General features: G+C 48.0%; 1 protein-coding gene across 2 annotated transcripts in view; it reads left to right on the forward strand.

The window, feature by feature from the left end:
- LOC135054784 (oocyte zinc finger protein XlCOF8.4-like) overlaps positions 1-23,192 on the forward strand; it is a 43,338-nt gene that overhangs the window by 8,139 nt on the left and 12,007 nt on the right. For both annotated transcript variants that reach the window (XM_063958104.1, XM_063958105.1), the window contains exons 3-5: positions 9,146-9,316; positions 9,814-9,990; positions 10,511-10,574. In XM_063958104.1, the coding sequence (XP_063814174.1) occupies positions 9,146-9,316; positions 9,814-9,990; positions 10,511-10,574 (412 nt within the window). The remainder of the gene's footprint in view (positions 1-9,145; positions 9,317-9,813; positions 9,991-10,510; positions 10,575-23,192) is intronic.

Here is a 23,192-nt window from a genome sequence, read left to right on the forward strand (position 1 = left end):
GGGGCGCCCTGAGACGCAATAAAAATACCTTAGATGGCAAAAAATACATCACATATAGCTCCTGGGCTATATGGATGCATTTAACCCCTGCCAGAATACACAGGAAAACGGGAGATAGGCTCCGCCCCCTTATCGGCGGCCTTATCTCCTCAGCACACTGGCGCCATTTTCCCTCACAGCTCCGTTGGAGGGAAGCTCCCTGGCTCTCCCCTGCAGTCACTACACTACAGAAAGGGTTAAAAAAGAGAGGGGGGCACTAATTACGCGCAGTATTGAAATTACAGCAGCTATAAGGGGAAAAACACTTATATAAGGTTATCCCTGTGTGTATATATATATATATATATATATATATATATATATATATATATATATATATATAGATATAGATATAGATATATAGCGCTCTGGTGTGTGCTGGCAAACTCTCCCTCTGTCTCCCCAAAGGGCTAGTGGGGTCCTGTCCTCTATCAGAGCATTCCCTGTGTGTGTGCTGTGTGTCGGTACGTTTGTGTCGACATGTATGAGGAGAAAAATGATGTGGAGACGGAGCAGATTGCCTGTAATAGTGATGTCACCCCCTAGGGGGTCGACACCTGAGTGGATGAACTGTTGGAAGGAATTACGTGACAGTGTCAGCTCTGTATAAAAGACAGTGGTTGACATGAGACAGCCGGCTACTCAGCTTGTGCCTGTCCAGACGTCTCATAGGCCGTCAGGGGCTCTAAAGCGCCCGTTACCTCAGATGGCAGATATAGACGCCGACACGGATACTGACTCCAGTGTCGACGGTGAAGAGACAAATGTGACTTCCAGTAGGGCCACACGTTACATGATTGAGGCAATGAAAAATGTTTTACACATTTCTGATAATACGAGTACCACCAAAAAGGGGTATTATGTTCGGTGAGGAAAAACTACCTGTAGTTTTCCTGAATCTGAGAAATTAAATGAGGTGTGTGATGATGCGTGGGTTTCCCCCGATAACAACTGATAATTTCTAAAATGTTATTGGCATTATATCCTTTCCCGCCAGAGGTTAGGATGCGTTGGGAAACACCCCCTAGGGTGGATAAAGCGCTCACACGCTTGTAAGGGCTCTACCCTCTCCTGAGATGGCCGCCCTTAAGGATCCTGCTGATAGAAAGCAGGAGGGTATCCTAAAATGTATTTACACACATACTGGTGTTATACTGCGACCAGCAATCGCCTCAGCCGGGATGTGCAGTGCTGGGTTGGCGTGGTCGGATTCCCTGACTGAAAATATTGATACCCTAGATAGGGACAGTATATTTTTGCCTATAGAGCAGTTAAAAGATGCATTTCTATATATGCGTGATGCACAGCGGAATATTTGCCGACTGGCATCAAGTCTAAGTGCGTTGTCCATTTCTACCAGTAGAGGGTTATGGACACGACAGTGGTCAGGTGATGCGGATTTCAAACGGCATTTGGAAGTATTGCCTTATTAAGGGGAGGAGTTATTTGGGGTCTGTCTTTCAGACCTGGTGGCCATGGCAACAGCTGGGAAATCCACGTTTGTACCCCAGGTCGCCTCTCAACATGAGAAGACGCCGTATTATCAGGCGCAGTCTTTTCGTGGACAAGCGGGCAAAAGGTTCCTCATTTCTGCCCCGTGACAGAGGGAGAGGAAAAAGGCTGCAGAAATCAGCCAGTTCCCAGGAACAGAAACCCTCTCCCGCCTCTGCCAAGCCCTCAGTATGACGCTGGGGCTTTACAAGCAGAATCAGGCACGGTGGGGGGCCCGTCTCAATGAATTTCAGCGCGCAGTGGGCTCACTCGCAAGTAGACCCCTGGATCCTTCAGGTGATATCTCAGGGGTACAAATTGGAATTCGAGACGTCTCCCCCTCGCCGTTTCCTAAAGTCGGCTTTACCAATGTCTCCTTCTGACAGGGAGACAGTTTTGGAAGCCATTCACAAGCTGTATTCCCAGCAGGTGATAATCAAGGTACCCCTCCTGCAACAGGGAACGGGGTATTATTCCACACTGTTGTGGTACCGAAGCCGGACGGCTCGGTGAGACCGATTCTAAATCTAAAATCTTTGAACACTTACATACAGAGGTTCAAATTCAAGATTGAGTCACTCAGAGCAGTGATTGCGAACCTGGAAGAAGGGGACTACATGATGTCTCGGGACATCAAGGATGCTTACCTTCATGTCCAAATTTACCCTTCTCACCAAGGGTGCCTCAGGTTTATGGTACAGAACTGTCACTATCAGTTCAGACGCTGCCGTATGGATGGTCCACGGCACCCCGGGTCTTTACCAAGGTAATGGCCGAAATGATGATATTCCTTCGAAGGAAGGGAATTTTAGTTATCCCTTACTTGGACGATTCCCTGATAAGGGTAAGATCCAGGGAACAGTTGGAGGTCGGTGTAGCACTATCTCAGGTAGTGTTGCGGCAGCACGATTGGATTCTCAATATTCCAAAATCGCAGCTGGTTCCGACGACTCGTTTTCTGTTCCTAGGGATGATCCTGGACACAGTCCAGAAAAAGGTGTTTCTCCCGGAGGAGAAAGCCAGGGAGTTATCCGAGCTAGTCAGGAACCTCCTAAAACCGAGCCAAGTCTCAGTGCATCAATGCACAAGGGTTCTGGGTAAAATGGTGGCTTCCTACGAAGCAATCCCATTCGGCAGATTCCACGCAAGAACTTTCCAGTGGGACCTGCTGGACAAATGGTCCGGGTCGCATCTTCAGATGCATCAGCGGATAACCCTGTCACCAAGAACAAGGGTGTCCCTCCTGTGGTGGTTGCAGAGTGCTCATCTTCTAGAGGGCCGCAGATTCGGCATTCAGGACTGGGTCCTGGTGACCACGGATGCCAGCCTGCGAGGCTGGGGAGCAGTCACACAGGGAAGGAATTTCCAGGGCTTATGGTCAAGCCTGGAGACATCACTTCACATAAATATCCTGAAGCTAAGGGCCATTTACAATGCTCTAAGCTTAGCAAGACCTCTGCTTCAAGGTCAGCCGGTGTTGATCCAGTCGGACAACATCACGGCAGTCACCCACGTAAACAGACAGGGTGGCACAAGAAGCAGGAGGGCAATGGCAGAAGCTGCAAGGATTCTTCGCTGGGCGGAAAATCATGTGATAGCACTGTCAGCAATTCCGGGAGTGGACAACTGGGAAGCAGACTTCCTCAGCAGACACGACCTCCACCCGGGAGAGTGGGGACTTCACCCAGAAGTCTTCCACATGATTATAAACCGTTGGGAAAAACTCGACAGGTATTGCGCCAGGTCAAGGGACCCTCAGGCAATAGCTGTAGACGCTCTGGTAACACCGTGGGTGTACCAGTCAGTGTATGTGTTCCCTCATCTGCCTCTCATACCCAAGGTACTGAGATTGATAAGATGGAGAGGAGTAAGCACTATATTCGTGGCTCCGGATTGGCCAAGAAGGTCTTGGTAACCGGAACTTTAAAAGATGCTCACGGAGGATCCGTGGCCTCTACCTCTAAGAAGGGACCTGCTTCAGCAAGGACCCTGTCTGTTCCAAGACTTACCGCGACTGCATTTGACGGCATGGCGGTTGAATGCCGGATCCTGAAGGAAAAAAGGCATTCCGGATGAGGTCATCCCTATCCTGATCAAAGCCAGGAAGGATGTAACCGCAAAACATTATCACCGCATTTGGCAAAAATATGTTGCGTGGTGCGAGGCCAGTAAGGCCCGACGGAGGAAATTCAACTGGGTCGATTCCTACATTTCCTGCAAACAGGAGTGTCTATGGGCCTGAAATTGGGGTCCATTAAGGTTCAAATTTCGGCCCTGTCAATTTTCTTCCAAAAAGAACTAGCTTCAGTCCCTGAAGTTCAGACGTTGTAAAAGGGGTACTGCATATACAGCCTCCTTTTGTGCCTCCAGTGGCACCTTGGGATCTCAATGTAGTTTTTGGGTTCCAAAAAGTCACATTGGTTTGAACCACTTAAATCTGCGGAGTTAAAATATCTCACATGGAAAGTGGTCATGCTGTTGGCCCTGGCCTGGGCCAGGCGCGTGTCAGAATTGGCGGCTTTATCCTGTAAAAGCCCTTATCTGATTTTCCATTCGGACAGGGCGGAATTGAGGACTCGTCCTCAGTTTCTCCCTAAGGTGGTTTCAGCGTTTCACCTGAACCAACCTATTGTGGTGCCTGCGGCTACTAGGGACTTGGAGGACTTCAAGTTGCTAGACGTTGTCAGGGCCCTGAAAATATATGTTTCCAGGAAGGCTGGAGTCAGAAAATCTGACTCGCTGTTTATCCTGTATGCACCCAACAAGCTGGGTGCTCCTGCTTCTAAGCAGACTATTGCTCGTTGGAATTGTAGTACAATTCAGCTTGCACATTCTGTGGCAGGCCTGCCACAGCCAAAAATCTGTAAATGCCCACTCCACAAGGAAGATGGGCTCATCTTGGGCGGCTGCCCGAGGGGGTCTCGGCTTTACAACTTTGCCGAGCAGCTACTTGGTCAGGAGCAAATACGTTTGTAAAATTCTACAAAATTGATACCCTGGCTGAGGAGGACCTGGAGTTCTCTCATTTGGTGCTGCAGAGTCATCCGCACTCTCCCGCCCGTTTGGGAGCTTTGGTATAATCCCCATGGTCCTTTCGGAGTTCCCAGCATCCACTAGGACGTCAGAGAAAATAAGAATTTACTTACCGATAATTCAATTTCTCATAGTCCGTAGTGGATGCTGGGCGCCCATCCCAAGTGCGGATTGTCTGCAATACTTGTACATAGTTACAAAAATCGGGTTATTATTGTTGTGAGCCATCTTTTCAGATGCTCCTCTGTTATCATGCTGTTAACTGGGTTCAGATCACAGGTTGTACGGTGTGATTGGTGTGGCTGGTATGAGTCTTACCCGGGATTCAAAATCCTTCCTTATTGTGTACGCTCGTCCGGGCACAGTATCCTAACTGAGGCTTGGAGGAGGGTCATAGGGGGAGGAGCCAGTGCACACCAGCTAGTCCTAAAGCTTTTACTTTTGTGCCCAGTCTCCTGCGGAGCCGCTATTCCCCATGGTCCTTTCGGAGTTCCCAGCATCCACTACGGACTATGAGAAATAGAATTATCGGTAAGTAAATTCTTATTTTTTGTCTTCGGAGAAGGTCCTGAAACTTCAGGACAGGATAAGATGCTTCCTTTCTCGCCCATGTGTGTCGACACACTCGGCGATGCAAGTACTAGGCCTCATGGTGTCGGCTTTTGACATGGTAGAGTACGCTCAATTTCATTCTCACCCTCTGCAGCGGTTAATCCTTTCCAAGTGGGACTGCCTGCCTCACCAGATCAGGTCTCATATGAGTTCTTTGACTCTGGAAGTTCGTCTGTCTCTAAGCTGGTGGCTCCAGGACCACGGGGGTCTCAACTGGGAAGCGGACTTCCTCAGTCATTAGGACATACACGCCGGAGAGTGGAGCTTTCATCCAGAAGTCTTTCAACTCTTAGTGGACAAGTGGGGCCTACCAGATGTAGACCTGATGGCGTCTCGACACAATCACAAGGTTCTTGTCTTTGGAGCAAGGACAAGGGCTCCTCAAGCAGCGTTCATGGACGCGCTGGCAATTCCATGGAACTTTTGGCTGCCGTATGTGTTCCCTCCGGTGTCACTCCTGCCCAAGGTAATAAGAAAGTTCAAGCAAGAAGGAGGAATACTACTTCTAGTCGCTCTGGCGTGGCCCAGACAGCATTGGTTGTCAGACCTGCAGGGTCTCTCGATAGAGCATCCTCTTCTACTTCCGCAACGCCCAGACCTCCTCGTTCAGGGCCCTTGTGTCTACCAGGATCTGGCCTGACTGGCTTTGACGGCGTGGCTCTTGAAGCTTTAGTTCTGAGGGCCAAAGGATTTTCTGAGGCGGTCATTCAGACTATGTTGAAAGCCCGTAAACCGGCTTCGGCTCGGATTTATTATAGGGTCTGGAATTCTTACTTACTTCACCTTTTGTGCGGCTAAGAATTATGACGCATACAAGTTCAGTACTGCCAAACATTTTGGCTTAGGCCTTCGTCTGGCCTCCCTCAAGGTTCATATTTCAACCTTGTCGGTATGGTTTCAGAGAGAAATTGCATCTCTGCCTGATGTTCATACTTTCACTGAGGGTGTTTTACGGATTCAACCTCCCTATGTCCCTCCTGTGGATCCTTGGGATTTATCGGTTGTTCTGGATGCTCTATAAGAGTCTCCGTTTGAACCTCTTGAGTCTGCGGAACTTAAGTGGATTACACTTAAGGTCTTGTTTTTGCTGGCTATTGCCTCTGCTAGAAGGGTTTCAGATTTGGGTGACTTATCCTGTCGGTCACCCTATTTGATTTTTCTTAGAACTCGCCCTGGTTATCTGCCTAAGGTGATGTTGTCTTTCCACCTTAACCAAGAGATTGTGTTTTGTTTTGTTTTTCTCCTGGTTTGTCTTACAAAGAAAGGTCTTTGGATGTGGTACGGGCTCTCCGTATATATGTGAAGAGAACTGCCTCTCTTAGGAGATCTGATTCTCTCTTTGTCCGTTTTTTGGTTTTCACAAACGTGGCTGGCCTGCGAATAAACAGACTTTGGCCAGATGGATTAGAATGGTGATTGCACAAGCTTATGTGCAGGCTGGACTTCCAGCTCCTGCTACTATCAAGGCCCATTCTACTCGGTCTGTTGGACCTTCTTGGGCGGCCCGACGTGGCGCGTCCCTAGAACAATTGTGCAAGGCGGCTACGTGGTCCTCAGTAAAGACATTCATCAGGTTCTATGCCTTTGATACTTCCATCTCCCAGGATGCTTCCTTTGGACGCCGGGTTCTTGTACCCGCTACAGTGCATCCTCTTCCATGAGGAACTGCTTTAGAACATCCCCGATATATTCCCTGTGTAATACCAGTGTACCCCGCTGCAGAAAAGGAGATTTATGGTAAGACTTACCATGGTTAAATCTCTTTCTGCGAGGTACACTGGATTCCACAGGGCGCCGATCCTGATGCACTTAGCTTCTTTGGGTTTGTATGGCATTAGCCGCTAGTACCTTCTCCTTTCATGAGAATGTGGTTATATGTGGCTACTAACTACTGTCGTCTCTTTTACCTGCTACATTGGACTGGTTAACAAAACTTTGCTCCAGTGCCTGGAGGCGGGGTTATATAGAGGAGGCGGTGCAGTGCATCCTGGGAACAGTCAAAGCTTTAGCCTGTTGGTGCCTTGGATCAAGATCCAACTCTACACCCCAATGTTATTCCCTGTGGAATCCAGTGTACCTCGCAGAAAGAGATTTAACAATGGTTAAGTCTTACCATAAATCTCCTTTTTAGAGTGTGGGTGCAAAGCAATAGAAATTTTCAGCTTTTTATACTTTTTGGGGTATAAAAAGCTGGATACTACTATTGCTTGATCGGAATGTCTACCGCAACTAATGATACATGGGCCTGAATGGCGTCTTCGGGTTCCCGTTTCAATAGCATGACGCCGTTTTGGGCTTGTGTTACTGTATAGTAAAATAGCTCATTGCTCGTTTTTGACTGTTTAAAGGCGTAGTTACCCTGGTTTCTTCTTCAGCCCTCAGGACCTCCCCTACTAATATCTAAATTGCATTTTAACTAAATAAAGTGACTACAGGAGATGTTCTGTAGAGCGTGTGGGTGAGAATGTTATGAATTGCAATAAAAGTGTTTTCATTTTTTTAATTTCAAAACTGCTAAATATCCTCCTTTCCCAATAATGGCGCTTTGGCGGGTGTCTTGACACTCAGACTCTGCTGCTATTGTTCTATTAAGAAGCGTACCGGAACTTTGAAGATCACCCTTGGTTATGTTTGGGTTTTTATGTTGCAGGGAAAATCTGCAGTTCTGAGACTTTCCTGCTACTGAGACAGCCAAACAGCACTAACACTTCTGCCCAGTCTCTAGCTGTATGTAAGCGGTGACAATAGATAGGGGGGACGGGAAAATGGATGTCTTCTGCACTAGTCACTGGTGGATTAACTTTTCATTGGTTTATAGATTATGATTTCTCCATTTTACTTATGTAATATAATTTATTCTTGGTCATGCATTGGGGGTGCTGCCATAGACAATGAGGTAGACCGTAACAAAGAGAAAGGAAAGATTGTCTCTTAGTTGGTGCACAACAGAAAAAAGATGAATTATTTAGAAAATATAACTTTTGATATTAATCAATTAAAATGTGATGTGAAAAATTCCAATAACTGTCCTGTGACGTAGCTTCCCACCATTCCCTCTAGTTAGCAGGGTCTCACCGCTTACGGTAACAAAGAGAAAGGAAAGATTGTCTCTTAGTTGGCGCACAATAGAAAAAAAGATGAGTTATTTATAAAATATAACTTTTAATATTAATCAATTAAAATGTGATGTGAAAAATATAGGAAAAATTGTACAATAAACAAAAATATTCTAACAATTAAAATTGGATTCACTGTGTCTTATTTATTGAGTATTTTATATTACTTCTGAGTGTGTCACCTTTTTATGGGATCTCAGCCAAGGCGGTTGTCGAGAAATCTGCTCTTATTGTATTTTCCGCCACGAGTCAGTTTATCTATGCAAATATATAAGGGACAAGAAACAGCCATAATCTAGATCATCGGTACCGTACTAGTATACTGTTTGATATTGCGCTATATCCTTCAAAAATTGTTGCATATAATACTGCATAGATAAACTGACTCGTGGCGGAAAATACAATAAGAGCAGATTTCTCGACAACCGCCTTGGCTGAGATCCCATAAAAAGGTGACACACTCAGAAGTAATATAAAAGACTCCTTAAATAAGACACAGTGAATCCAATTTTAATTGTTAGAATATTTTTGTTTATTGTACAATTTTTTCCTATATTTTTCACATCACATTTTAATTGATTAATATTAAGTTATATTTTATAAATAACTCCTCTTTTTTTCTATTGTGCACCAACTAAGAGACAATCTTTCCTTTCTCTTTGTTACCGTAAGCGGTGAGACCCTGCTAACTAGAGGGAATGGTGGGAAGCTACGTCACAGGACAGTTATTGGAATACGGGGGAATTTACTACTACTTATAGTAGAAAATTCCATTTACTTTACCTTCACTAAATTTGCTGTGTTTTGCAAACCTGCATGACCAGAGTAATGCAGCATTTTTTTTGTACTTCTAGGCAAATAAACCTCTGAAGAAGAGATCCAATGGATTATTACAACATCGTTCACAGTCAACGGAAACAAAACGTGCCTACAAAACAAAGTCCTCCACAGTAAATGACAGAAAAGAGTTGACAAGGAGAATATTAAATCTCACCCTTGATATCATCTATCTGCTGACTGGGGAGGTGAGGGAGTCTGGGAATGACACCGTGACATCACTCTTATCTCTATTACTAACACAGGGACCTAACTTTGGAGGTGAGGGAGTCTGGGAGTGTCACAGTGACATCGCTCTTATCTCTATTACAAAAACAGGGACCTGACTGGAGAGGTGAGGGAGTCTGGGAGTGTCACAGTAACATCACTCTTATCTCTATTACAAACACAGGGACCTGACTGGGGAGGTGAGGGAGTCTGGGAGTGACACAGTGACATCATTCTTATCTCTATTACTAACACAGGGACCTGACTGGGGAGCTGAGGGAGTCTGGGAGTGTCACACTGACGTCACTCGCATCATAACTAAATGAGTATGTGAAGAGTATTAATATGCAGAATATGGGGATAGATTTAATTAGATTGCAACATACAAGATGTTTCTGTTGTAGAGAAGCTAAAGGAATATTTTACTTGTGTCCAGACACGTTCATGTCCGTACTTATTTGTGCCTTTCTATTTCTAGGATTATATTGTTGTAAACAAGTCTGCTGAGTGCATTACACCCGAAGTTTCTGGAGGATTGAACAGGACCCAGAGCCCCATGACAGTGCCTTCACCACACTCACTGACACATGACAGAGACAATGAGCAGAAGATCCTGGAACTCACCAACAAGATCATTCAGCTGCTGACTGGAGAGGTGACTGCTGGGAATGGGACATTATACAGTAACACCAGGGGAGGTGTCTGGGTGATGACTGGAGAGGTGACTGCTGGGAATGGGGCATTATACAGTAACACCAGGGGAGGTGTCTGGGTGATGACTGGAGAGGTGACTGCTGGGAATGGGGCATTATACAGTAACACCAGGGGAGGTGTCTGGGTGATGACTGGAGAGGTGACTGCTGGGAATGGGGCATTATACAGTAACACCAGGGGAGGTGTCTGGGTGATGACTGGAGAGGTGACTGCTGGGAATGGGACATTATACAGTAACACCAGGGGAGGTGTCTGGGTGATGACTGAAGAGGTGACTGCTGGGAATGGGACATTATACAGTAACACCAGGGGAGGTGTCTGGGTGATGATTGGAGAGGTGACTGCTGGGAATGGGACATTATACAGTAACACCAGGGGAGGTGTCTGGGTGATGACTGTGTCATTGTGTGTGTCCGGTTCCTATAAGGTGTCAGGATGTCACTGTCTATCTCTCCATGCAGGAGGGGGAGTATAAAGGACACAAGGATATGATGATGGAGAATCAGCAGCCACTAATGTCGCCGGGTAAGAGAACAATTAATTAAGGTTATGCTTATATATACACATCCAATATGCTGAACAGATGTAAGAAATAAAGTATATGTGATTTAATTTTATTCTATACAGTCTACTCAAAATTATTGACACCCTTAATGCAAATTAGCTAAGATCAGTATATTAAACCACATACGCAATGAGGGATATAAAGCGAGGGGTAAGCTATATAGTTATTATCCCACTGTGTTTTAGAACCACACAAAAACTTTTCTTTTGTAATACACTTTTTGAAAATAAACATAGGTTCCAAAATATTGGCACCGCCAGTATTACTATGTGGTGAAGCCTCTCCTGGCAGATGTAACAGCACTGACCTGCTTTCTGTAATGCTTGATAAGGTTGGAGAACATGTGCTGAGGGATTTTGGACCACTCCCCAATGCAGGACATTTTCAGCTCCTTGATATTCTTGGGTCGTCGCTTTGGGGATTGACTTCTTCAGTATGCACCACAGATCTTCAGTGGTGTTCATATCTGCAGACTGAGTGGTGCCATTGGATTTTGTGTTCTCGCAACGATTTCGGATTGGACTTTGGTGTGTGCTTAGGGTCATTAACTTGCTGAAAAATCCACCAACCGCCATGTTTCAGACGCAGATTGTGGTCTAAATACTCCCAGTATAGAGCGGAATTCATTATGCCAGAGGAGCCCCAAAGCATCCATGATCCACCACCATGTTTGACAGTGGCTAGCAGGAGCATTTCTTTATATCTAAGCCCTTTTCTCTTACGTCCTAGAGGATGCTGGGGTCCATATTAGTACCATGGGGTATAGACGGGTCCACCAGGAGCCATTGGCACTTTAAGAGTTTTTAATAGTGTGGGCTGGCTCCTCCCTCTATGCCCTCCTACCAGACTCAGTTTAGAAAATGTGCCCAGAGGAGCCGGTCACAGCTAGGGGAGCTCTACTGAGTTCTCTTGGTAAAAGAGTTTTATTTCTTTCTTTCAGGATTTTTTGTTTTACAGGGAGGCTGTTGGCGACAGCCTCCCTGCAGCGTGGGACTGGGGGGGGGAGCAGTGTCCGCCCTGCGGTGTCCTGAGCCACTGCTCCCGCTGACTGGACGTTAGCTCCGGGGGGCCCGATTGCGCCCCGCCACAGGGGAATGCTTGCCCCAGCAGCCGGCCGCCACCCCCCCAGGTGCTGAACATGGCGAGTTAGTCACTATCCCCCCTTGCAAGCAGGGGGACAGTGTGAAGAGGGCGGCTATTAGGGCGGGAGCGCGGCCTTGATCGCGCTCCTGGGCGGCTCAGTGTACCTTGGTGCGGCGCTGGGGGGAGCGTCCTGGGCCTGCTCCAGACCCCACACTGGTCATCTCCTGACGGAGTCTGCGGATCCGGGTCAGCCACTGTTCCTCCAGGCCAGTATAATCTCTTTACAAAGCGGAAAGCCGGCGCCATTGAACGGGCGGAGCTTCTCCTCAGAGCGGACCCAGCAGCGTTCAGCGCCATTTTTCCTGCCTGCTCTCGCTGCCAAGTGGATCCAGGTCCCTCCAGAGCAATCTCCAGATATCTGTACGGTACCAAGGGGGTTGTAGAAGGGGGGGGGGGGAAGCTGTATACAGACTGTGTCACCTATTAAGGGACACAGTCAGCGCTGGTTAGGGACTCCCTATACCTTTAATAGCGCTGTGTGTGGGTTGGCTCCAATCTCTGTGTCTCTCTGCCATTCTTTGGGGGGAAACTCTGCCTTCATAATACCCTGTGTGTTTGTGGGGTGTTTCGTGTGTGTGTGTGTGTGTGGTAACATGTCTAGGGATAATGTATCATATGCTGCAGAGGATTTATCCTCACAAGAGGACTCCATTCCATGTAATCAGGATTGCACAGTTTTAGCGCAGATCCCTGCTAGAGAGCCAGAATGGTTAGTCTCTCTGAGGGGGACTATTTCCCAGATTTCTGATAGAGCTGCTAGGACTGAGCACGCTACTCAGGTCCTCCAGTCCTCTATGGTTGTTTGGTCTGATACTGCCTCCTCAGTGTCCCCTGCGATTCATTCTCAGAAAAGTGCACTTGCAATGTTGCAGGATGACACGGACACCGACTCTGACACTGCAGACGGTGACGGGGATGTGTCGAGGGGAACGGCATCACTTGTCAAAGGGGTACAGTTGATGATTGCGGCTGTTAGAGATGTTTTGCACATTTCGGACACAGCTCCGGATCAGGTGGAGGAGGCCTTCTTTACAGAAAACAAGAAGCCCCCCCTCACCTTCCCAGCATCCAAAGAATAAACGCTATCTTTGAAAAGACCTGGGAAACTCCGGAAAATAAATTTCAGATCCCTAAGAGGGTTTTTGTTGCTTTTCCCTTCCCAGAGGAAGATAGGAAAAAATGGGAGTCCCCGCCGTTGGCCGATGCCTCTGTATCTAGGCTGTCCAAACAGGTGGTGCTGCCGGTACCAGGATCTACCGCGTTGAAAGACCCGGTGGATCGCAAGGTGGATGCTACGTTAAAATCCATGTACACGGCTTCTGGGGCTATATTAAGGCCTACTATAGCCTGTGCTTGGATTGCAAAAGCTATTGCCAGGTGGTCTATCACTATGCATGAATAATCGGCTACGCTGGATAAAGATGACGTTGATATGTTTTTACGCCATATTCAGGATTCTGCAGGGTTCCTAGTGGATTCCATGAAGGACCTGGGCTCCATGGCTGCGGGGATCTCCTCCATGTCCGTCTCGGCTCACAGGGGTCTCTGGCTGCGCCAATGGTCTGCGGATGCGGAATCCAGGAAGAGCGTGGAGGGCCTACCCTACACGGGTCAGGCTCTCTTTGGGGAGGCGCTGGATACGTGGATTGCCACGGCTACTGCGGGTAAGTCTACTTTTCTCCCCTCAGCTGCACCGGCTACAAAGAAGCCTTTTACACCAGCTGCGTCACAGTCCTTTCGACCCGAGAGGCAAAGTAAAAAAAAAACAAGCCTTCGAACACCTTCTTCAGAGGTGGTCATGCAAAAGAAAAGAAACCTGCTCCCGCAGGTTCCCAGGCCCAGAAACCCGCTTCTGATGCCACTAAGCACTCCGCATGACGGTGGATGGCTGGGCCTGGAGGATGGTCAGGTGGGAGCGAGACTCCGACAGTTCAGCCACGTCTGGGTGTCGTCTGGTCTGGACCCCTGGGTCCTGGATATAGTGTCCAGGGGGTACAGACTGGAGTTGCAAGATCCCCTGCCTCAACGTTTCTTCAAGTCAGGCTTACCCGCTCTGCTGGCGGACAAAGCGATTCTTCTGGAGGCCATCAGAAAATTGGTGGTGTCAGAAGTCATCGTTCCGGTTCTGCCTCAGCAGTGGAACAAGGGTTATTATTCAAACCTTTTCGTGGTACCGAAACCGGATGGTTCAGTACGGCCTATTCTGAACTTAAAGTCTTTGAACCCTTATCTCAGGGAGTTGAAATTCAAGATGGAATCTCTGAGAGCTGTCATCTCAGGGCTAACAGAGGGGGAGTTCCTGGTGTCTCTGGACATCAAGGATGCGTACCTCCACATCCCCATTTGGTCACCGCATCAGGCATACCTCAGGTTTGCGCTGTTGGACGACCACTATCAGTTCCAGGCGCTGCCGTTTGGCCTCTCCACAGAACCAAGGATTTTCACCAAGGTGATGGCGGAGATGATGGTTCTTCTCCGCAAGCAGGGGGTGAACATAATTCCTTATCTGGATGATCTCCTGGCCAAGGCGTCGTCCAGGCACAGGTTATTGAGATCCATCGCGCTCACGACACAGCTGCTCAGGAAGCACGGTTGGATCCTGAACCTTCCTAAGTCTCACCTGGAGCCGACGCGGAGGCTGTCTTTCCTGGGAATGATCCTCAACACTGAGGTGCAGAGGGTGTTTCTCCCGGTGGAGAAGGCATTGGTGATTCAAACAATGGTGTTACGGCCTACCTGGGTGTCGGTTCATCAATGCATCCGCCTTCTGGGGAAGATGGTTGCCGCCTACAAGGCTCTGCAGTACGGCAGAGCCTCACGCTCGTCCATTTCAACTGGACCTCTTGGACCAGTGGTCGGGCTCTCACCTACACATGCACAAGAGATACGCCTGTCTCCGAAAGCCAGGATTTCACTCCTCTGGTGGCTATAACTTCCACACCTTCTGGAAGGCCGAAGGTTCTGAATTCAGAACTGGATCCTCTTAACCACAGATGCAAGTCTAAGAGGTTGGGGAGCAGTCGCTCTGGGGGAAACCTTTCAAGGAAAGTGGTTGTTTCAAGAATCCTTTCTCCCGATAAACATCCTGGAGCTAAGGGTCGTGTACAACGCCCTCCTGCAAGCAGCACATCTGCTACAAGATCGGGCTGTTCAGGTACAGTCGGACAACGTGACCACTGTGGCCTACATAAACCGACAAGGCGGAAAGAAGAGTAGGGCTGCAATGTCAGAGGTGTCAAAGATCCTTCTCTGGGCAGAAAGGCACGCTGTAGCGATGTCAGCAATCTTCATTCCGGGAGTAGACAACTGGGAAGCAGACTTCCTCAGCAGACACGATCTCCATCCAGGGGAGTGGGGCCTCCATCCGGAGGTGTTCGAGGAAGTAACCGCTTGGTGGGGGGTCCCTCACATAGACATGATGGCCTCCCACCTCAACAAGAAGCTGGAGAGGTACTGTTCCAGGTCGAGAGACCCTCAGGCAGTGGCGGTGGACGCACTGGCAACACCGTGGGTGTTCCCGTCAGTGTATGTGTTCCCTCCACTTCCTCTGATCCCAAGGGTTCTTCAGCTAGTAAGAAGAACGGGGGTTCTGGCAATCCTCAGGGCTTGGTATGCGGATCTGCTGGATCTTCTTCTGGAAGATTTAAGGCCCTTACTTCTTCGGGAGGATCTGCTGCTGCAGGAGCCGTTCGCCTACCAAGACTTACCACGGCTACGTTTGATGGCTTGGTGGTTGAACACCAGATCTTAGCTCGGAAAGGTATCCCGAGCGAGGTTATTCCTACCCTGATTCAGGCTAGGAAGGGGGTAACGTCTAAACATTACCACCGTATTTGGGAAAAAAATATGTTTCCTGGTGTGAATCCAGAAATTTCCTGTGGTGGATTTTCAACTCGGACGTTTTCCTCTTTTCCTGCAAGCAGGAGTGGATATGGGCCTGAGATTGGGCTCCATCAAGGTCCAAATCTCTGCCTTGTCCATCTTCTTTCAAAAGCAATTGGCTGTCCTTCCTGAGGTTCAGACCTTTTTGAAAGGGGTTCTGCACATCCACCCTCCTTTTGTGGCGCCAACGGCACCCTGGGATCTAGATGTGGTGTTGCATTTCCTACAATCAGCTTGGTTTGAGCCTCTACTGGAGGCGGACATCATGTTTCTCACGTGGAAGGTGGTCCCTTTGTTGGCCTTGGCTTCTGCTCGACGCGTGTCGGAATTGGGGGCTTTATCTTGTAAAAGCCCTTATCTGATCTTTCATGAAGACAGGGCGGAACTTAGAACTCGTCCGCAGTTCCTGCCTAAGGTTGTATCAGCTTTTCATATCAAGCAGCCTATTATGGTGCCAGTAGCTACTGACTCCTCAATTTCTTTAAAGGCCTTGGATGTTGTGAGGGCTTTGAAGATCTATGTGCAGAGGACAGCTCGTCATAGGAAAACAGACTCTCTGTCCTCTATGATCCCAAGAAAATTGGGTGTCCTGCTTCAAAGCAGTCGATTTCACGCTGGATCAGGTTCACTATCCAGCATGCCTATTTTACGGCAGGATTGCCGTGTCCGAAATCTATTAAGGCCCACTCTATTCGTAAAGTGGGTTCTTCCTGGGCGGCTGCCCGGGGTGTCTCGGCACTACAGCTTTGCCGAGCTGCTACTTGGTCTGGTTCGAACACGTTTGCCAGGTTTTACAAGTTCGACACTTTGGCCTCTGATGACTTCAAGTTTGGTCAAGTGGTCTTGCAGGAGCCTCCGCACTCTCCCTCCCGTTCTGGGAGCTTTGGTACATCCCCATGGTACTAATATGGACCCCAGCATCCTCTAGGACGTAAGAGAAAATAGGATTTTAATTACCTGAAACGGTAAATCCTTTTCTCGTAGTCTGTAGAGGATGCTGGGCGCCCGCCCAGCTCTTCGTTTTTCTGCTTTGGTTCTATAGTTCAGTTCTACCTGGTTCCTAGGTAAGTTCTGCATTGTTTACTGTTTCAGTACTATTTCAGCTGTTGCTGTGTTTTTCTGGCTTGTTAGCCGGGTTTGTCTGTTGTGTGAGCTGGTATGAATCTCGCCACTATCTGTGTGTATTTCCTTCTCTCGAAGTATGTCGTCTCCTCGGGCACAGTTTTCTAGACTGAGTCTGGTAGGAGGGGCATAGAGGGAGGAGCCAGCCCACACTAGTAAACTCTTAAAGTGCCAATGGCTCCTGGTGGACTCGTCTATACCCCATGGTACTAATATGGACCCCAGCATCCTCTATGGACTACGAGAAAAGGATTTACCGTTTTAGGTAATTAAAATCCTATTTTTTATTCTGTACAAATGACAATGGTGTGCAAGGCAAAAAAGTTAAACATTTTGTCTCATCCGGCCACATAACACTGTTCTATTTGTAGTTCTAATGACATTTTGCCGAATTCAGCCTTTGAATTATGTGTCTGAATGTTAGAAAAGGCTTCATTGGTGGATCTCTTCCAAATAAACTTCTGGTCATGGAAGTGGTGCCTGACAGAGGATTTTGATATTTTAAAACACTAAGATTCAGCTAAACTGCAGATCTGAACCTGGGAACTCTAAGTTTTATTTTTGCCCAATGATGACTACTTTTACCATTGATAGGGGGAACCAGATGGTTGCCTGCCATTGATGAAACAGAACTACTGAATGTTTTTGTTTTTTAGTTCTTCCAAGGTGTCGGGACACGGAGCATAGCTCCGCCTCCAACACTCATGAAGCCCCACCCGGGGCTCTGACTGGCCTGCAGCTCTTTAAACACTAAAGCAGGGATGACCATCAGTGTGTGAAACCATCGATAGTTCCCATACAGATGGTTTCACACCATCGAGGTTATCCATCAATGGTACCATCGATGGATAACCTGACCGATGGCTATCCCTACATGTGTGTAACTTTATATTTATACCCCAGAGAAAAAGGAAATGGTCAAAGTCAATCATTATGGAGCTTATTCTGAGATGGGATCAAAGCAAAAGTAACTGCACCTGGGTAAAACTAGGCAATGCAGGTGAAAAAGATGTAAAATGATCAGAAAGATTTAGATTTGGGTGGGGTATATCCAAACATAAATCTAAATTGAGGTGTAAAAATATAGCTGTTTTAATATTTGTGGGCTACATACAAATGCAGCCAGTATTTACCCTGCATGAAAATAATAATAATAATAATAATAATAATAAAAAAATATATGTATATATATATGTGTGTATGTATATGTATGTATATATGTATATATATATATATATATATATATATATATATATATATATATATATATATATAATATGTGTATATATATATATATATATATATATATATATATATATAATGTGTGTGTGTGTGTGTGTGTGTGTGTGTGTGTGTGTGTGTGTGTGTATGTATATATATATATATATACAGGTGTGTGTGTATATATATATATATATATATATATATATATATATATATATTTCTCTAACGTCCTAGTGGATGCTGGGGACTTCGTAAGGACCATGGGGAATAGACGGGCTCCGCAGGAGACAGGGCACTTTAAGAAAGAATTTGGATTCTGGTGTGCTCTGGCTCCTCCCTCTATGTCCCTCCTCCAGTTTGAATCTGTGCCCGGACGAGCTGGGTGCTGTTTAGTGAGCTCTCCTGAGCTTGCTATAAGAAAGTATTTTGTTAGGTTTTTTTATTTTCAGGGAGATCTGCTGGCAACAGACTCCCTGCATCGTGGGACTGAGAGGAGAGAAGCAGCCCTACTCTCTGAAGCTAGGTCCTGCTTCTTAGGCTACTGGACACCATTAGCTCCAGAGGGATCGTACACAGGATCTCACCCTTTGTCGTCCGATCCCGGAGCCGCGCCGCCGTCCCCCTCGCAGAGCCGGAAGACAGAAGCCGGGTGAAAGAAGCAAGAAGACCTCAAAATCGGCGGCAGAAGACTCCAGTCTTCAAACTGAGGTAGCGCACAGCACTGCAGCTGTGCGCCATTGCTCCCACACTACACCCACATACTCCGGTCACTGTAGGGTGCAGGGCCAGGGGGGCGCGCCCTGGGCAGCAATTAGGACCTCTTGGCAAAAGTTGGACATATATACAGTTGGGCATTGTGTATATATGTATGAGCCCCCGCCATTATATTGTACAGAAACGCGGGACAGAAGCCCGCCGCTGAGGGGGTGGGGCTTCTTCCTCAGCACTCGCCAGCGCCATTTTTTCTCCACAGCTCCGCTGAGAGGAAGCTCCCCAGGCTCTCCCCTGCAGATTCACGGTAGAAGAGGGTAAAAAGAGAGGGGGGGGCACATAAATTAGGCACAAAAACATATAATACAGCAGCTACTGGGTTAACACTAAGTTACTGTGTGATTCCTGGGACATATAGCGCTGGGGTGTGTGCTGGCATACTCTCTCTCTGTCTCTCCAAAAGGCCTTGTGGGGGAACTGTCTTCAAAAAGAGCATCCCCTGTGTGTGGTGTGTCGGTACGCTTGTGTCGACATGTTTGACGAGGAAGGCTATGTGGAAGCAGAGCGGGAGCAAATGAATGTGGTGTCTCCGCCGACGGCGCCGACACCTGATTGGATGGATATGTGGAAGGTTTTAAATGATAATGTTAATTCCTTGCATAAAAGGTTGGATAAAGCTGAAACCTTAGGACAGTCGGGGTCTCAGCCCGTGCCTGATCCTATGTCGCAGGGGCCGTCAGGGTCTCGGAAGCGCCCACTATTCCAAATTGTTGACACAAATACCGACACGGATTCTGACTCCAGTGTCGATTACGATGATGCAAAGTTACAGCCTAAATTGACTAAAGCCATCCGTTATATGATTATAGCAATGAAGGAGGTGTTGCACATCACAGAGGAAACCCCAGTCCCTGACGAGGGTTCATATGTATGGGGAAAAAAGGCAGGTGGTGACCTTTCCCCCTTCACATGAGCTAAATGAGTTATGTGAAAAGGCTTGGGAATCTCCAGATAAAAAACTGCAGATTTCCAAACGGATGCTTATGGCGTATCCTTAACCGCCAACGGATAGGTTACGCTGGAAATCCTCCCCTAGGGTGGACAAAGCTCTAACACGCTTATCCAAGAGGGTAGCCCTGCGGTCACAGGATACGGCTACCCTAAAAGATGCTGCTGATAGAAAGCAAGATGGTACCCTGAAGTCCATTTATACACATTCAGGTACCTTACTAAGGCCGGCAATTGCGTCGGCCTGGGTGTGTAGTGCTGTAGCAGCATGGACGGATACCTTATCTGAGGAACTTGATACCTTGGACAAGGATACTATATTAATGACCCTGGGGCATATAAAAGACGCTGTCCTATATATGAGAGATGCTCAAAGAGACATTAGCCTACTGGGCTCTAGAATAAATGCAATGTCGATTTCTGCCAGAAGGGTCCTGTGGACTCGGCAATGGACAGGCGATGCCGACTCAAAAAGGCACATGGAGGTTTTACCTTACAAGGGTGAGGAATTGTTTGGCGAGGGTCTCTCGGACCTGGTCTCCACAGCTACTGCTGGAAAGTCAAATTTTTTGCCAGATGTTCCCTCACAACCTGAGAGAGCATCGTATTACCAAATGCAGTCCTTTCGTTCACAAAAAGGCAAGAAAGTCCGAGGTGCGTCCTTTCTTGCCAGAGGCAGGGGCAGAGGAAAGAAGCTGCACAACACAGCTAGTTCCCAGGAACAGAAGTCCTGCCCGGCTTCCACTAAATCCACCGCATGCCGCTGGGGCTCCACAGGCGGAGCTAGGCCCGGTGGGGGCGCGTCTCCGAAATTTCAGCCACAAGTGGGTTCACTCCCAGGTGGATCCCTGGGCAATAGAGATTGTGTCTCAGGGATACAAGCTGGAATTCGAGGAGATGCCCCCTCACCGATACCTCAAATCGGCCCTGCCAGCTTCCCCCTTAGAGAGGGAAATAGTGTTAGCTGCAATTCACAAATTGTATCTTTAGCAGGTGGTGGTCAAGGTTCCCCTCCTTCAACAAGGAAAGGGTTATTATTCGACCATGTTTGTGGCGTACCTCAGATTTATGGTACAGGATTGTCATTACCAATTCCAGACGTTGCCGTTTGGTCTCTCCACGGCACCGAGAATATTTACCAAGGTAATGGCGGAAATGATGGTGCTCCTGCGAAAGCAAGGGATCACAATTATCCCATACTTGGACGATCTCCTCATAAAGGCGAGGTCCAGAGAGCAGTTGCTGATCAGCGTAGCACGCTCTCGGGAAGTGTTACAAGTTGATTCCTACGACTCGGCTGCCCTTCCTGGGCATGATTCTGGACACAGACCAGAAGAGGATTTATCTCCCGATGGAGAAGTCTCAGGAGCTCATGACACTGGTCAGAGACCTATTAAAACCAAAACAGGTGTCGGTGCATCACTGCACGCGAGTCCTGGGAAAGATGGTGGCATCATACGAGGCCATTCCCTTCGGCAGGTTCCATGCGAGGACCTTTCAATGGGATCTGTTGGACAAGTGGTCCGGATCACATCTTCAGATGCATCGGCTGATCACCCTATCCCCCAGGGCCAGGGTGTCTCTCCTGTGGTGGCTGCAGAGTGCTCACCTTCTCGAGGGCCGCAGATTCGGCATTCAGGACTGGGTCCTGGTGACCACGGATGCAAGCCTCCGAGGGTGGGGGGCAGTCACACAGGGAAGGAATTTCCAAGGTCTGTGGTCAAGTCAGGAGACTTGCCTTCACATCATTATCCTGGAACTAAGGGCCATATACAACGCCCTACGTCAAGCGGAGACCCTGCTTCGCGACCAATCAGTTCTGATTCAGTCAGACAACATCACCGCAGTGGCTCATGTAAACCGCCAAGGCGGCACAAGGAGCAGGGTGTCGATGGCGGAAACCACCAGAATTCTTCGCTGGGCGGAGAATCACGTAAGTGCACTGTCAGCAGTGTTCATTCCGGGAGTGGACAACTGGGAAGCAGACTTCCTCAGCAGGCACGACCTCCACCCGGGAGAGTGGGGACTTCATCAAGAAGTCTTCACGCAGATTGCAAGTCGGTGGGAACTGCCACAGGTGGACATGATGGCATCCCGCCTCAACAAAAAGCTACAGCGGTATTGCGCCAGGTCAAGAGACCCTCAGGCGATAGCTGTAGACGCACTAGTGACACCGTGGGTGTTCCAGTCGGTTTATGTATTTCCTCCTCTTCCTCTCATATCCAAGGTGCTGAGAATCATAAGAAAAAGAGGAGTGAGAACAATACTCATTGTTCCGGATTGGCCAAGAAGGACTTGGTATCCAGATCTGCAAGAAATGCTCACAGAGGACCCATGGCCTCTGCCTCTAAGACAGGACTTGTTGCAACAGGGGCCCTGTCTGTTCCAAGACTTACCGCGGCTGCGTTTGACGGCATGGCGGTTGAACGCCGGATCCTAGCAGAAAAAGGCATTCCGGATGAGGTTATTCCTACGCTGATAAAGGCTAGGAAGGACGTGACGGCTAAACATTATCACCGTATATGGCGAAAATATGTTGCTTGGTGTGAGGCCAGGAATGCCCCCACGGAGGAATTCCAGCTGGGCCGTTTCCTTCACTTCCTACAGGCGGGAGTGACTTTGGGCCTAAAATTGGGTTCCATTAAGGTCCAGATTTCGGCCCTGTCTATTTTCTGTCAAAAAGAACTGGCTTCCCTGCCTGAAGTTCAGACGTTTGTGAAGGGAGTGCTGCATATTCAGCCCCCTTTTGTGCCTCCAGTGGCACCTTGGGATCTTAACGTGGTGTTGAGTTTCCTGAAGTCACACTGGTTTGAGCCACTTAAAACCGTGGAGTTAAAATTTCTCACGTGGAAGGTGGTCATGCTATTAGCCTTGGCTTCAGCTAGGCGTGTGTCAGAATTAACGGCTTTGTCACATAAAAGCCCCTATCTGGTTTTCCATATGGACAGGGCAGAATTGCGGACCCGTCCACAATTTCTGCCAAAAGTGGTGTCATCTTTTCATATGAACCAACCTATTGTGGTGCCTGTGGCTACTCGTGACTTGGAGGATTCCGAGTTACTAGATGTGGTCAGGGCTTTGAAGGTTTATGTAGCCAGAACGGCTAGAGTCAGGAAAACTGAGTCGCTGTTTATCCTGTATGCATCCAACAAGCTGGGTGCTCCTGCTTCAAAGCAAACTATTGCTCGCTGGATCTGTGACACGATTCAGCAGGCTCATTCTGCGGCTGGATTGCCGCTGCCAAAATCAGTAAAAGCCCACTCCACAAGGAAGGTGGGCTCTTCTTGGGCGGCTGCCCGAGGGGTCTCGGCATTACAGCTTTGCCGAGCAGCTACTTGGTCAGGTTCGAACACTTTTGCAAAGTTCTACAAGTTTGATACCCTGGCTGAGGAGGACCTTGTGTTTGCTCATTCGGTGCTGCAGAGTCATCCGCACTCTCCCGCCCGTTTGGGAGCTTTGGTATAATCCCCATGGTTCTTACGGAGTCC

The sequence above is a fragment of the Pseudophryne corroboree genome, chromosome 3 (genome assembly GCF_028390025.1).
Source record: "Pseudophryne corroboree isolate aPseCor3 chromosome 3, aPseCor3.hap2, whole genome shotgun sequence".
NCBI classification, from domain to species: Eukaryota; Metazoa; Chordata; class Amphibia; order Anura; family Myobatrachidae; genus Pseudophryne; species Pseudophryne corroboree.